Here is a 15,820-nt window from a genome sequence, read left to right as displayed (position 1 = left end):
CCTATGTGTGGCTCTTTTGATGACTGTACCTGGCTCTCAGATAAATCTTAGCTGACATTGCTTAACACGATAAGTAATGAATAATTCAGCTGGTAATCACTATGTTAAAAATAACATTCAAAATATAAAACATTCTAATGCATTTTAATCCATCCATCCATTTTTTACCGCATCTGTTTAAGAAATAACAATGTTAGTAAAGAGAATTAGACTTATTATATTCTAAAAATGTTGGTTTTACTTAAAAAATGTACGCATTTACTTGTATTCAGTGTTAAAAAATAAGATATGGCTCTCACGGGAATACATTTTTAAAATATTTGGTTTTCATGGCTCTCTCAGCCAAAAAGGTTATCGACCCTTTAACACGATAAATAATGAATAATTCCGCTGGTAATTACGATGTTAAAAATAACGTTCAAAATATAAAACATTCTCATGCATTTTAATCCATCCATCCGTTTTTTACCGCATCTGTTCAAGAAATAACAATGTTATTAAAAATAATTACTCATTTTACTCTAAAAATGTTGGCATTTAGTTGTATTCAGTGTTAAAAAATATGATATGGCTCTTCACGGGAATACATTTTAAAATATTTGGCTTTCATGGCTCTCTCAGCCAAAAATGTTCCCAACCCCTGTCCTAAACATTCATGCCACTTCATTTTACACTCTGGCATTTTCAAGTCTATTTTATTTTATTTTTTACATATACTACAATAATATTGTACCGTGCCCTTAAGACTGTGATAATATCGTACTGGGAGATTTTGATATTGTTACATCCCAACTCTAAACACAAACAATTTTGGGCCATTACATTAGGTACATCTGCGCAAGCAAATGAGAACCAATACAAGGACATTAACAATAACGCCCTGTTATACAATTGTAGAGGTGTAGCCAACAAAATGTGTTCCCATTGTTCCACACATGCCAGTGTGATGCTGTTAAGTAAATAAAGACCTGTGATATCAGAACATCAATCAACAGTAAAAAACCTTGGGGAGAAAATGAGCTCACCTTCTCAATGGACTTCTTGTTGTTGACTGAATACACTATGCATATAACATTGGCCTGTAAGAGAAGAAAACAACCCAAATTAGTGTAGTGTGTGGGGAAAAATAACAGTTAAAAGAGTCAATTATCAGTAAAACCAACTTTTGATATTTCTTGATATAGCTGCTCATCAGATTGTTCTGCCTCTGCAAGATGTCAAAAAGGGTTCAGCAGTAATGTTTTACATGTCAGCCATTAGAAACACATATTATAACCTAAATCTACAATACCTGAGTAATCCACAATGTGCGTGGGCACCCTCTCTGGAGTGACGTCTGCTGGGATGGTGATCTCCTCAGCTCTGAGAGGAACCTGAAGCATTAAAGACAGCAATAATGTTAATGAGCACGTCAAAATTAAATACATGATATAATACAGATTTTTTACCATCATCAGAAAAATACAGAATAACACATGGCCAATTAGTCCCACACATGCTGCCCTCAATGATGTTTTGGTTTTTCAACCACTTTTGCTTAAATTTTGCAGATATGTCCTTTTCCGTCCAGTCGTGTACCAGTTTTTTTTTTTTTTAATGTGTATTCTGTTTTCTAAACTCAGGAAATATGTCCCTGGACACATGAGGACTTTGAATAAGAATGACTTTGTATCGGATTGATACCCAAATTTGTGGTATCATCCAAAACTAGTGTTAAGTAACCAAACAACAGAAGAATAAGGGATTATTGCATTTTAACAGAAGTGTAGATAAAACACATTGAAACAGAAAATAACCCGATATTAACAGTAAATGAACAGGTAGCTTAAAACTAAATTTTTACAGCTTGTCCTTTATAATGTTGACAAAATAATAGAATGGAAAATGACACAATATTTTTCTGCATACATCAGCAGAGTAATTAGGAGCCTTTGATTGCTTACTTACTACTGAAAGAAAAGTTGTCTAGTAAGTTCACTATTTTATTTAAGGACAGCATTGCAATAAGAAACATATGTTTAATGTATATTTTGTTAAAAAAAAAGCCAAGAATGCATTTTTGTGGTGCCCATGAATTGATTAACGTGGACCCCGACTTGTTTTAGAAAGACAATTATATATAATATGTATATAAATACAATTTATGATTTCATAATTATACATATAGGTTATATTAAAATGTATATATTACCACTTTATATGGAATTTAAATGAATTGTGTATATATAATATATATATATATACACATATGTGTGTGTATATATATATATAAGTGTACAAATGTATATGTTTGATTTAAATGTTAAACTATGAGACGTGTGCTACATATATGTTGCTTATATATTGTTTAAAAAAAAAAAGTAATATAAGTGAAGCATGTTTTAGATTTTATATATTTTGAACCTTGTTCTTGTTGTGATGGGGTAGGTTTATATAAGCGTTGCTTCAACCTACACCCTTTCGGCTCAATCATTGCACAAATGAGTGTTTTTTTTGTTTTGTTTTTTTCTTTTCTTGTTGTTCTTTGTTTTATGTGAAGATTGCCGAAATAAAATACATTGATTGATTGAAACAAGTTGAAAAACGTATTGGGGTGTTACCATTTAGTGGTCAATTGTACGGAATATGTACTGTACTGTGCAATCTACTAATAAAAGTTTCAATCAATCAATCAAACCCTTTATTTAGAAAAGTATCAAAAGTACTGAAAAGTATCAAAATACATTTTGGTACCAGTACCAAAATATTGGTATCGGGACACCACTAGACTCACCTCATCAGGAAACTCCTCACTGACCAGAGACATTATTAGGGACGTCTTCCCCACTTTGGCTGTACAGAAAAAAGAAAACAGTGTCTTATTACTGATATTTCAAATAGATTTTGCATTTAATAAATAGCTGAAAGTTGACATCTATAGTTATTTTTTTTTCTAATCTGTTTTATGTTGTAGAAGCACTCCACCGTCAAGGTAATCAAAACATTAAATTCTAATCAATAGCCTATAACTCTTAGAATAGAAATTGAAAGAGTAAATGAAACCAAATTTCTAGGTAAAGATTGATGATAAATTAAATTGGAAATCCATCCATCCATCTTCTTCCGCTTATCCGAGGTCGGGTCGCGGGGGCAGCAGCCTAAGCAGGGAAGCCCAGACTTCCCTCTCCCCAGCCACTTCGTCTAGCTCTTCCCGGGGGATACCGAGGCGTTCCCAGGCCAGCCGGGAGACATAGTCTTCCCAACGTGTCCTGGGTCTTCCTCGTGGCCTCCTACCGGTTGGACGTGCCCTAAACACCTCCCTAGGGAGGCGTTCGGGTGGCATCCTGACCAGATGCCCGAACCACCTCATCTGGCTCCTCTCGATGTGAAGGAGCAGCGGCTTTACTTTGAGTCCCTCCCGGATGGCAGAGCTTCTCACCCTATCTCTAAGGGAGAGCCCCGCCACACGGCGGAGGAAACTCATTTCGGCCGCTTGTACCCGTGATCTTATCCTTTCGGTCATGACCCAAAGCTCATGACCATAGGTGAGGATGGGAACGCAGATCGACCGGTAAATTGAGAGCTTTGCCTTCCGGCTCAGCTCCTTCTTCACCACAACAGATCGGTACAACGTCCGCATTACTGAAGACGCCGCACCGATCCGCCTGTCGATCTCACGATCCACTCTTCCCTCACTCGTGAACAAGACTCCTAGGTACTTGAACTCCTCCACTTGGGGCAGGGTCTCCTCCCCAACCCGGAGATGGCACTCCACCCTTTTCCGGGAGAGAACCATGGACTCGGATTTGGAGGTGCTGATTCTCATTCCGGCCGCTTCACACTCGGCTGCGAACCGATCCAGTGAGAGCTGAAGATCCCGGCCAGATGAGGGTTAGGGTTAACCCTAACCCTAAACTGGAAATCTCACGTGAAAAATATAGAACATAAAGTAGCAAGAAGCACGTCAATAATGAATAAAGCAAAACATGTTCTAGACCAAAAATCACTTCAATATTCTCTACTGCTCCCTAGTGTTACATATCTGAGTTATTGTGTAGAAATATGGGGAAATAACTACAAAACTACACTTTATTCATTAACGGTGTTACAAAAAAGATCAGTTAGAATAATACATGATGTTGTATATAGAAAACATTCAAACCCTTTATTCATTGAACCGAAAACACTCAAATTCCACGACATAGTGAATTTGCAAACAGCTAAAATTCTACACAAAGCAAACTATAATCTGCTACCCAAGAACATACAACAATTATTCTCAACAAAAGAGGAGAAATATAATCGTAGAGAAAGATGTAATTTAAAACATTTGTATGCACGTACAACACTTTAGACCTACAGTATATCAGTATCCATCCAGCCATCCATTTCATACCGCTTATTCCCTCTGGGGTCGCGGGGAGTTCTGGTGTCTATCTCAGCTTCAATCAGGCGGAAGGCGGGGTATTACGGAAATGATTAAGCAAAGAAATCAAACAATTTACTAATATGATCCGCATCAAGAAACTCTTCAAACTTAAAATGTTTACAAAGTACAAAGCGGAAGAACCATGATGAACATTCTGAATTTATTCAACCCATCCATTCATTTTCTAGATCAGTGTTTTTCAACCTTTTTTGAGCCAATCACATTTTTTTCATTAAAAAAATCCTGAGGCACACCACAAGCAGAAAACATAAAAAAAATGAAACTAAACAGCCGATATTGACAGTAAAAATCGTTCTCGCAAGTGTTGGATATGAAATTAAAGCATAACCAAGCATGCATAAATACAGCTCTTGTCTCAAAGTAGATGTACTGTCACATCACGCCCTGACTGATTTTGACTTTTTTTTGCTGTTTTCCTGTGTGTAGTGTTTTAGTTCTAGTCTTGCACTCCTATTTTGGTGGCTTTTCCTGTCACAGTTTTGTGTCTTCGTTTGAGCACTATTACCTGCACCTGCTTTTTAAAAACAAATCGAGACTATTGAAGTTGTTGCTATCCTTCTTTGGTGATAGTCATGTCATGTACGGATGTACTTTGTGGACATCGTCTTTGCTCCACACACTGCAAGTTTTTGCTGTCGTCCAGCATAATGTTTTTGTTTAATTTGCAGCCTGTTCAGTTTTAGTTTTGTTTTGCGTAGCCATCTCTAATCTTCAATGCCTTTCCTTAGCAGCACTAACATTATGTTTACTTTTGGTTTAAGCGTTAGATACCTTTTTACCTGCACCCTGCCTCCCGCTGTCGTCTGCATATTGCGATCACAACAACGAACCACGTTCCCGACATCTACAAAACAATTAGCTACCTGCTGCCACCTACTGATATGAAAGAGTATAAACATGGTTACTCTGCCGAGCTCTCGACAGCACCGACACTCAACAACGGCCCATTTTTGGCGAATTATAATTACTGGTTTGCAAAAAATTATTTTTAACCCAATTAGGTGAAAACCAGACTGTATCTCACGGGGCACACTTGTGGCCATACTTGCCAACATTGAGAACTCTGAATTTGGCAGATGGGGGTGGGGGGTTGATTGGAGCAGGGTTGTATATTGTAGCGTCCCAGTAGTTAGTGCTGCAAGGGGTTCTGGCTATTTGTTCTGTTGTGTTACAGTGCCGACTCTCAGGTACTATTTAACTCACTAAAACACTAGCAACACAATAGAAAGATAAGGGATTTCCCAGAATTATCCTAGTAAATGTGTCTAAAAACATCTGAATCGCACACAATGCAATTGCCTTTTTTTTTCCTTCTTTTTTTCTAGTCCTTCGCTTTCAATATCCTCAGCCACGAATCTTTCATCCTTGCTCAAATTAATTTCTCGGTCCGAATAGCTCTTTTGGTTGGAGGCTCCCATTATAAACAACGTGAGGATGTGAGGAGCTGTCACGCCAAATTACTTCTCCCTACAAACCCCCCCCCCCATTTACTTCCGGGGTCAGGATTAATACAGACGTTTTGTTAATGCTATATTATAAAAATATAACGCTATATTATAAAAATACGGACGTTTTGTTAACGCTATATTATAAAAAAATGTAAAAAACAATTATATATCCCGATTGTAGCTGAGATGGGGGCCAGTGCCCCCCGCGACCCCGACAGGGAATAAGCGGTAGAAAATGGATGGATGGATGGAATTTACAAACACAAGCTATGGGATGACATAAGAGGAAACGTGACTCCGGAAGTAAATGCGTCATCCCATAGCTTGTGTTTGTAAATTATTTTATATTTTTGTTATAATATAGCGTTAACAAAACGTCTGTATTAATCATGACCCTGGAAGTAAATGGGGGGGAAGGTTTTTGTAGGGGGGGAAGATATTTGGCGTGACAGAGCCCTCAGACGGGTGACGTCATCGTCTGCGACTTCCGGTAGAGGCAGGGCTTTTCTCTTAGCACCGAAAGCTGCGAACTTTATCGTGGATGTCCTCTACTAAATCCTTTCAGCCAAAATATGACAATATCGCGAAATGATCAAGTATGACACATAGAATGGACCTGCTATCCCCGTTTAAATAAGAAAATCTCATTTCGGTAGGCTATTAATTTCAAACATTTCTTCACAAAAGAAGAAATCTTTAATATTAATATGTATGGAACATAGGTTGATTGGCAACACTAAAATTGGCCCTAGTGTGTGAATGTGAGTGTGAATGTTGTCTGTCTATCTGTGTTGGCCCTGCGATGAGGTGGCGACTTGTCCAGGGTGTACCCTGCCTTCCGCCCGATTGTAGCTGAGATAGGCGCCAGCACCCCCCGCGACCCCGAAAGGGAATAAGCGGTAGAAAATGGATGGATGGATGTATGGAACATGTCCACAAAAAAATCAAGCTTTCAACACTGAATATTGCATTTCTTTTCACAGTTTATGAACTCACATGCATATTTTGTGGAAGTATTATTCAATAAAAGCGTTACTAAAACGGCCTTCTTTCATCTCCGTAATATCGCTAAAATTCGCTCCATTCTGTCCACTAAAGACGCTGAGATCATTATCCATGCGTTTGTTACGTCTCGCCTCGATTACTGTAACGTATTATTTTCGGGTCTCCCCATGTCTAGCATTAAAAGATTACAGTTGGTACAAAATGCGGCTGCTAGACTTTTGACAAGAACAAGAAAGTTTGATCACATTACGCCTGTACTGGCTCACCTGCACTGGCTTCCTGTGCACTTAAGATGTGACTTTAAGGTTTTACTACTTACGTATAAAATACTACACGGTCTAGCTCCATCTTATCTTGCCGATTGTATTGTACCATATGTCCCGGCAAGAAATCTGCGTTCAAAGGACTCCGGCTTATTAGTGATTCCCAAAGCCCAAAAAAAGTCTGCGGGGTATAGAGCATTTTCCGTTCGGGCTCCAGTACTCTGGAATGCCCTCCCGGTAACAGTTCGCGATGCCACCTCAGTAGAAGCATTTAAGTCTCACCTTAAAACTCATTTGTATACTCTAGCCTTTAAATAGACTCCCTTTTTAGACCAGTTGATCTGCCGTTTCTTTTCTTTTTCTTCTATGTCCCACTCTCCCCTGTGGAGGGGGTCCGGTCCGATCCGGTGGCCATGTACTGCTCGCCTGTGTATCGGCTGGGGACATCTCTGCGCTGCTGGTCCGCCTACGCTTGGGATGGTTTCCTGCTGGCTGCGCTGTGAACGGGACTCTCGCTGCTATGTCTTGGATCCTCTTTGGACTGGACTCTCGCGACTGTGTTGGATCCATTGTGGATTGAACTTTCACAGTATCATGTTAGATCCGCTCGACATCCATTGCTTTCCTCCTCTCTAAGGTTCTCATAGTCATCATTGTCACCGACGTCCCACTGGGTCATTATTGTCACCAATGTCCCACTGGGTGTGAGTTTTCCTTGCCCTTATGTGGGCCTACCGAGGATGTCGTGGTGGTCTGTGCAGCCCTTTGAGACACTAGTGATTTAGGGCTATATAAGTAAACATTGATCGATTGATTGATTGAATAAATATACTTATAAAGGATTTTTGCTATTTTTAGAATATTTTTTAAAAATCTCACGTACCCTTTGGCATAGCTTCAAGTACCCCCAGGGGCCCGCGTACCCCCATTTGAGAACCACTGTTGATTAACATATAGAAGTGTTAGCCATTAGCTTCCAGGCTAACATACACTTTAAGCGGATAACGCGCTTTGCCGCCTCGCAGACATTCGCTACTTACGTTCCCCGACGAGTAGTATCCTCACGTCCTTCCTCATGTTTCAATTGTTTTTTTAAATATTTGATGGAAAAGACAGCTTATTGCTTCATGTAGTCGCCTTGTTCGCCTCCTTTAACGCCGGGCCCGTCAAACTGCCTTTGTAGGACAAAACGGACGCTCAGTTCTCGGTGTCGCTCTCCTCCTTCCTTTACGCCTTCAGTCCATTCGAGCACTTGGGACATTTTAAAAGGCGCATTTTGCTTTCTGTCCGTGTGTTTGGAATGGCATTGGCGAATGTTTGGGCGGCATTTCACAGTTGTTGGACGAGCACGCCTGACCTCCACTACCGCCCGGCAAGTACGGGGAGCCGTGCTAGGACAAACTTCATGTGGACACATACCATGCTGTATACTGACCCCTGGCGGCACTGAGGGGGTAGTGCAGTTATGAAATCAACCTGTCCTTCACGGTAAAGCAGGGGTGTCCAAACTTTTTCCACTGAGGGCCGCAACTAAATGCATTAAAGCGGGGGTCAGCAACCTTTTTGAAACCAAGAGCTACTTCTTGGGTACTGATCAATGCGAAGGGCTACCAGTTTGATACACACTTATATATACACATTAAAGCAGCAGATACAACCAGACACTTCTACATACAGCTATGAATAAAAAATAAAATAAACATAGGCCACCACAGTGTATATGTTGATTTTATTTTTTATTCATAGCTGTATGTCTTTAATGTCCTCTGTGTTCTTTGATGTTTCCCTCTTACACACATGTAAGAGGGATGTGTACTATGGCTATGAGCTGTTGTTTTTTTTCCCTTGGCCTCAGTCTGCACCCCCACTCCAGGGCCTAGGCTAAGACCGATTTTTTAAATTTTATTTTAATATTCTATTTTTTTTCTCCGATCACCCCCTCCCTCCCCCCCCCTTGTTTACCTGTATGTCATCTTTTTTGTAAGGGGCGCTGGAAGCCGGCAGACCCGTCAGCGATCCTGTTCTGTCTCCCTTTAATGTTTGTCTGATCTTGAATGGGATTGTGCTGAAAATTGTAATTTTCCTGAAGGAACTCTCCTGACGGAATAAATAAAGTACTATCTAATCTATTTAAATACATTGCCAGAAATAGCCAATTTGTTCAATTTACCTTTAATAAATATATCAATACATATATAAAAAAAAGGGTATTTCTGTCTGTCATTCCATCGTACATTTTTGTTTCCGTTTACGTAAGGTTTTCTGTAGAGAATAAATGATGAAAAAAAAACACTCAATTGAATGGTTTAAAAGAGGAGAAAACAGGAAAAAAATGAAAATTTAATTTTGAAACATAGTTTATCTTCAATTTCAACTCTTAAAAAATTCAAAATTCCACCGAAAAAAAAGAAGAGAAAAACTAGCTAATTGGAATCTTTAAAAAAATATATATAAATATAATTTATGGAACATCATTAGTAATTTTTCCTGATTAAGATTAATTTTAGAATTTTGATGACATGTTTTAAATAGGTTCAAATCCAATCTGCACTTTATTAGAAATATAGCTTGGTCCAATTTGTTATATATTCTAACAAAGACAAATCATTATTTCTTCCAGATCTTCCAGAACAAAAATTTTAAAAGAAATTCAAGACTTTGAAATAAGATTTAAATTTGATTGTACAGATTTTCTAGATTTCTAGATCACACTCCTCAGCCTTCCCGGTAAGGTTTATTCAGGTGTACTGGAGAGGAGGCTTCGCCGGATAGTCGAACCTCGGATTCAGGAGGAACAGTGTGGTTTTCGTCCTGGTCGTGGAACTGTGGACCAGCTCTATACTCTGGGCAGGGTTCTTGAGGGTGCATGGGAGTTTGCCCAACCAGTCTACATGTGCTTTGTGGACTTGGAGAAGGCATTCGACCGTGTCCCTCGGGAAGTCCTGTGGGGAGTGCTCAGAGAGTATGGGGTATCGGAATGTCTTATTGTGGCAGTCCGCTCCCTGTATGAGCAGTGTCAGAGCTTGGTCCGCATTGCTGGCAGTAAGTCGGACACGTTTCCAGTGAAGGTTGGACTCCGCCAAGGCTGCCCTTTGTCACCGATTCTGTTCATAACTTTTATGGACAGAATTTCTAGGCGCAGTCAAGGCGTTGAGGGGTTCCGGTTTGGTGGCCACGGGATTAGGTCTCTGCTTTTTGCAGATGATGTAGTCCTGATGGCTTCATCTGGCCGGGATCTTCAGCTCTCACTGGATCGGTTCGCAGCCGAGTGTGAAGCGACCGGAATGAGAATCAGCACCTCCAAGTCCGAGTCCATGGTTCTCGCCCGGAAAAGGGTGGAGTGCCATCCCCGGGTTGGGGAGGAGACCCTGCCCCAAGTGGAGGAGTTCAAGTACCTAGGAGTCTTGTTCACGAGTGGGGGAAGAGTGGATCGTGAGATCGACAGGCGGATCGGTGCGGCGTCTTCAGTAATGCGGACGTTGTATCGATCCGTTGTGGTGAAGAAGGAGCTGAGCCGGAAGGCAAAGCTCTCAATTTACCGGTCGATCTACGTTCCCATCCTCACCTATGGTCATGAGCTTTGGGTCATGACCGAAAGGATAAGATCTCGGGTACAAGCGGCCGAAATGAGTTTCCTCCGCCGGGTGGCGGGGCTCTCCCTTAGAGATAGGGTGAGAAGCTCTGCCATCCGGGAGGAGCTCAACGTAAAGCCGCTGCTCCTCCACATCGAGAGGAGCCAGATGAGGTGGTTCGGGCATCTGGTCAGGATGCCACCCGAACGCCTCCCTAGGGATGTGTTTAGGGCACGTCCAGCTGGTAGGAGGCCACGGGGAAGACCCAGGACACGTTGGAAAGACTATGTCTCCCGGCTGGCCTGGGAACGCCTCGGGATCCCCCGGGAAGAGCTAGACGAAGTGGCTGGAGATAGGGAAGTCTGGGCTTCCCTGCTTAGGCTGCTGCCCCCGCGACCCGACCTCGGATAAGCGGAAGATGATGGATGGATGGATGGATGGAGATTTTCTAGATTTACCAGATTATTTTTTATTTTATTTTAATCATAAATTTGACGAAATTTCTCACCAATATTCTTCGTCGAAAAAACAGAAGCTAAAATTAAGAACTAAATTAAAATGTATTTATTATTCTTTACAATAAAAAAAATATTTTACTTGAACATTGATTTAAATTGTCAGGAAAGAAGAGGAAGGAATTTAAAAGGTAAAAACGTATAGGTGTTTAAAAATCCTAAAATCATTTTTAAGGTTGTATTTTCTCTCTAAAATTGTCTTTCTGAAAGTTATACGAAGCAAAGTAAACAAATAAATGAATGTATTTAAACAAGTGAAGACCAAGTCTTTAAAATGTTTTCTTGGATTTTCAAATTGTATTTGAGTTTTGTCTCTCTTAGAATTAAAAATGTCAAGCAAAGCGAGACCAGCTTGCTAGTAAATAAATACAATTTAAAAAATAGAGGCAGCTCACTGGTAAGTGCTGCTATTTGAGCTATTTTTAGAACAGGCAAGCGGGCGACTCATCTCGTCCTTACGGGCTACCTGGTGCCGCATTGGTGACCCCTTCATTAAAGCATTAAGGGGCCGTTTTTATATTTTTCATTTTCAAACCATAACAAAATATATGTATTTAAAAAAAAAAATAATAATAAAAAAAACCTTTAGGGCTACAGGGGACCTTAGAGGGTCTCCGTCATTAACATGTTAAAAATAAGTCAAATTATTATTTACATTTTTTATGTAACACTTACAGTAAATCTCTATATCAACTTCAGGTTGATATAAAGTAAAAAAAAAAAAAAGGTTGTATGCCTTCTCTGTTAAAGACAATTTTGTTTTCTATAGTTAAACTGAAATATGCAGTATTTTCCCCACCGCCCAAAACATTCAGAAAGCAATATTTGATGTGAAGTAATTGAATTCGTCAAAAGGTCAATAATGCAGGACATCATTGATTTAAATGTATTATTATTTCTGAGTAATCACAGTAAAACGATAAATAAAATCCCACTAAATATCTTTGGGATCCAAAAGGTGCCCCACTCATAAAGTGATTCATTTTTATTATTATTCGTTTTACTTTCAACACTTAAGTTAAGAAATCAACTTCAGATATATCTGTAGATTTTACATTTGAACTATTATTTTTGTTTTATGCTCTTTTGTCAAAGAAAACATTGTTTTTATACGGCAACCACTCAATACATGCAATATTTCCACACAAAACATTTTAAAGTGAAATACTTTAAGTAATTGGAGCCTTGAAATGGTCGATAATTCATTTCAACATTCATTAAAAATATATATATTCATACATATTTATATATTTTGAGCAATGACAAAAAAAGACCAAATTAAAAAAACAGCTTGCACGGCAGCTTTGTGTCAACATTGAAACTTTCTCTCGTTAGATTTCACCTCATTCCACTTTTTATAAATGATGAAAAAATGTTTGCAATAGCATTTCCAGAATGCGTGGCGGGCCACACTTTTGACACCCCTGCGATAAAGTATATTCATATTAGAATATTCAAATGACTATCTTGTATGATCATTCACAGTGCGTTGTAAGTTTTTATGAAGACATTTTTTTAAATATTTTTAAAACTAATACAATGTACACTATATTGCCAAAAGTATTTGGCCACCCATCCGAATGATCAGAATCAGGTGTCCTAATCACTTGGCCCGGCCACAGGTGAACAAAATCAAGCACTTAGGCATGGAGACTGTTTCTACAAACATTTGTTTAAAAATGGGCCGCTCTCAGTGATTTCCAGCATAGAACTGTTATAGGATGCCACCAGTGCAACAAATCCAGTCGTGGAATTTAATCGCTGCTAAATATTCCAAAGTCAACTTTATTACAAGAAAAGTGAAGAGTTTGAGAACAACAGCAACTCAGCCACCAAGTGGTAGGCCACGTAAACTGACAGAAAGGGGTTAGCGGATGCTGAAGTGAATAGTGCAAAGACTTCCTGCACAGTCAGTAAAGCTCTAAACTTCCAATTAGCCCACGTACAGTACGCAGAGAGCTTCATGGAGTGGGTTTCCATGGCCGTGCAGCTGCATCTAAGCCATGTGTCACCAAGCCCAATGCAAAGCCTCAGATGCAGTGGTGTAAAGCATGTCGCCACTGGACTCCAGAGCAGTGGAAACGTGTTTTCTGCAGTGATGAATCACGCTTTTCCATCTCGCAATTTGATGGACGAGTCTGGGTTTGGAGGTTGCCAGAAGAACGCTACGTTTAGGACTGAATTGTGCACAGTGTGAAATTTGGTAGAGGAGGAATCATGGTGTAGGTTTTTTTTTTTTTTTTTCAGGAGTTGGCCCTTAGTTCCAGTGAAAGGAACTTTGAATGCTCCAGGATACCAAAACATTTTGGACAATTCCATGCTCCCAACTTTGTGGGAACAGTTTGGAGCGGGCTCCTTCCTCTTCCAACATGAGCAAGGTCCATAAAGACATGAATGACAGTCTGGTGTGGATTAACTTGACTGGCTTGCACAGAGTCCTGACCCCAACCCGATAGAAAGCCTTCAAGAATAATTAGAACCGAGACCTTACCAATGCACTTTTGGAAGAATGGTGGAACATTCCTATAAACACACACCGCAACTTTGTGGACAGCCTTCCCAGAAGAGTTGAAGCTGTAATAGCTGCAAAAGGTGGACTGACATCACATTGAACCCTATGGGTTAGGAATGGGATGGCATTTCAATTTCAGATGTTAGTCAAGGCAGGTGTCCAAATACTTTTGGCAATATAGTCAATATTGGAACACTGAGCATTTCTCTCAATTTTGGTGAATGTTAAATGTCCCGTGGACCCAAAAGGGTCTAAGTCATTAAAGTGTTAAAAATGTGTCATATTTTTGTTTACTTTCAACACTTTAATACACATGTTACAAACTCAAGGCCCGGGAGCCAAATCTCAAATTTCATGTGGGCCGCGATAGCCTGGAAATAAAATGCGTTAATAAAACAAACTTTTCTTACTAAATATATTTGTTTTTCCCTTTTGACATTAAAAATAATGTACTGCATTCAATTGGATTTCTTTTAAAATTCATTATCAAAATATATTATCAAGTATTACAAAATTATGTTTTGTTAAAATAAAGATAAATACTGTACTTAAATATCTGCTTGACTTATGATTTATAAACAAATGATCAATCAAATTGTAGACAGTACAACTGACAATAGATTTTACGGTCAAATTCCGCCAACAGAGTTTGTTTTTTTTTACAGTAAAATCAACTTTGGTACTGTTTTTTTTGCATATACAGTAAGATATTAAAAATAACATTAAAACAAAAATTTACGGTAAAAAAAAAGGCAGCTTTGTTGCTTGGATTTTACAACTAAAACAGTGGTATTGTTTTTCAATTCCAATCCATTTATAACATTATTTTATATGCTATAAAAATCCCACTGCTTTTACTGTAAAATTCTGGTGACTAAGTTGCTAGTTGTTAAAGTACAATTTAAATATTGTTTTTTAATGTAATATATATATATATATATATATATATATATATATATATACATATATATACTGTATATACACATACATATATACACATATATATAGACATACATACACACATATGTATATATATATATACATATATATATACATATATATACATATATATATATACACACACACATATATATATACATATATATACACACATGTATTTTCATATATTACTCATTGTTAAAAGCGGCCCTCTGAGGGCAACCATAACTGCGATGTGGCCCGCAATTAAAACAAGTTGGACACACCTGCTTTAATATCTGTAGATCAACTTCAGATTTAGCTGTTGATATAAAGTGGGTTTTTTTTGTTTTATACCCTTCTTGACAAACCCCCTTTTTTTTTTAAAAAGACAACACATATGTAATATTTTCTACCAAAACTTTTTCAAAGTGGAATTTTTTATGTGAATAAATTGGAGCCTTAATTAGGTAAATAATTCATAACATTGCTGTTAGATCATTATTATTCTTTGTATAATAACAGTTTAGAAAAAAAAGAAGAAAAAAAAAATCACACTAAAGGGTCTCGGAGATCCAAGAGGCAACTGACTCATAAAAGTGTTAAAAATAAATAGGTGTGTCAATATATATTACTCTTACTTTTAACACTTAAATCTCTACATCAAATCAAAATTCCATCCATCAATCATACATTTTTATTATTTTTTTGAGCAATGACAGTTTTGAAGTAAGAAAAAACTGCCTACATGACAGCTTTGTGTTATTAGTGGTAATATTGTAACATTTTCTCTTTATATTAAACCTGTTTGTTGTTTTTAATGTTTTTTTTTTTTGTAATATTGTCTTTAAAATGTGTCGCGGGCCGCTAAAAAAATTTGATTATGGCCACAAAGGGCCCAAGGGCCATACTTTGGACACCCCTGCACTAACCCAAATTGAAATGTTAACATAAAGATACTGCATTAGTTAAACCAAATATGTGAGGCATTTTTGGTCACAGTGAACAATCAGCCAGGTTGTGTGTAGGTTTCCCATTTTCAGCTTACTACAGAATCAATGGCAGTTTTAAGATCCATCCATCCATTTTCTACCGCTTATTCCCTTTCGGGGTCGCTGGCGCCTATCTCAGCTACAATCGGGCGGAAGGCGGGGTACA

The 15,820-nt window shown here is 38.6% G+C and overlaps 1 protein-coding gene across 2 annotated transcripts in view; it reads right to left on the bottom strand.

Moving 5' to 3' along the window:
• rhot1a (ras homolog family member T1a) overlaps positions 1-8,553 on the bottom strand; it is a 34,416-nt gene extending 25,863 nt beyond the window's left edge. Inside the window, exons 1-5 of one of the 2 annotated variants that reach the window (XM_061885024.1) lie at positions 8,186-8,553; positions 2,774-2,832; positions 1,292-1,373; positions 1,164-1,207; positions 1,026-1,079 (exon numbers count right to left, since the gene is read on the bottom strand). In XM_061885024.1, coding sequence (XP_061741008.1) covers positions 1,026-1,079; positions 1,164-1,207; positions 1,292-1,373; positions 2,774-2,832; positions 8,186-8,222 — 276 coding nt within the window. In that variant the 5' untranslated portion in view covers positions 8,223-8,553. The remainder of the gene's footprint in view (positions 1-1,025; positions 1,080-1,163; positions 1,208-1,291; positions 1,374-2,773; positions 2,833-8,185) is intronic. The other variant, XM_061885025.1, reaches the window with a different exon arrangement.
• Positions 8,554-15,820: the final 7,267 nt, after the last annotated feature.

The sequence above is a fragment of the Nerophis ophidion genome, linkage group LG23 (genome assembly GCF_033978795.1).
Source record: "Nerophis ophidion isolate RoL-2023_Sa linkage group LG23, RoL_Noph_v1.0, whole genome shotgun sequence".
Taxonomy (NCBI): Eukaryota; Metazoa; Chordata; class Actinopteri; order Syngnathiformes; family Syngnathidae; genus Nerophis; species Nerophis ophidion.
This window is presented reverse-complemented; position numbering and strand designations above follow the sequence as displayed.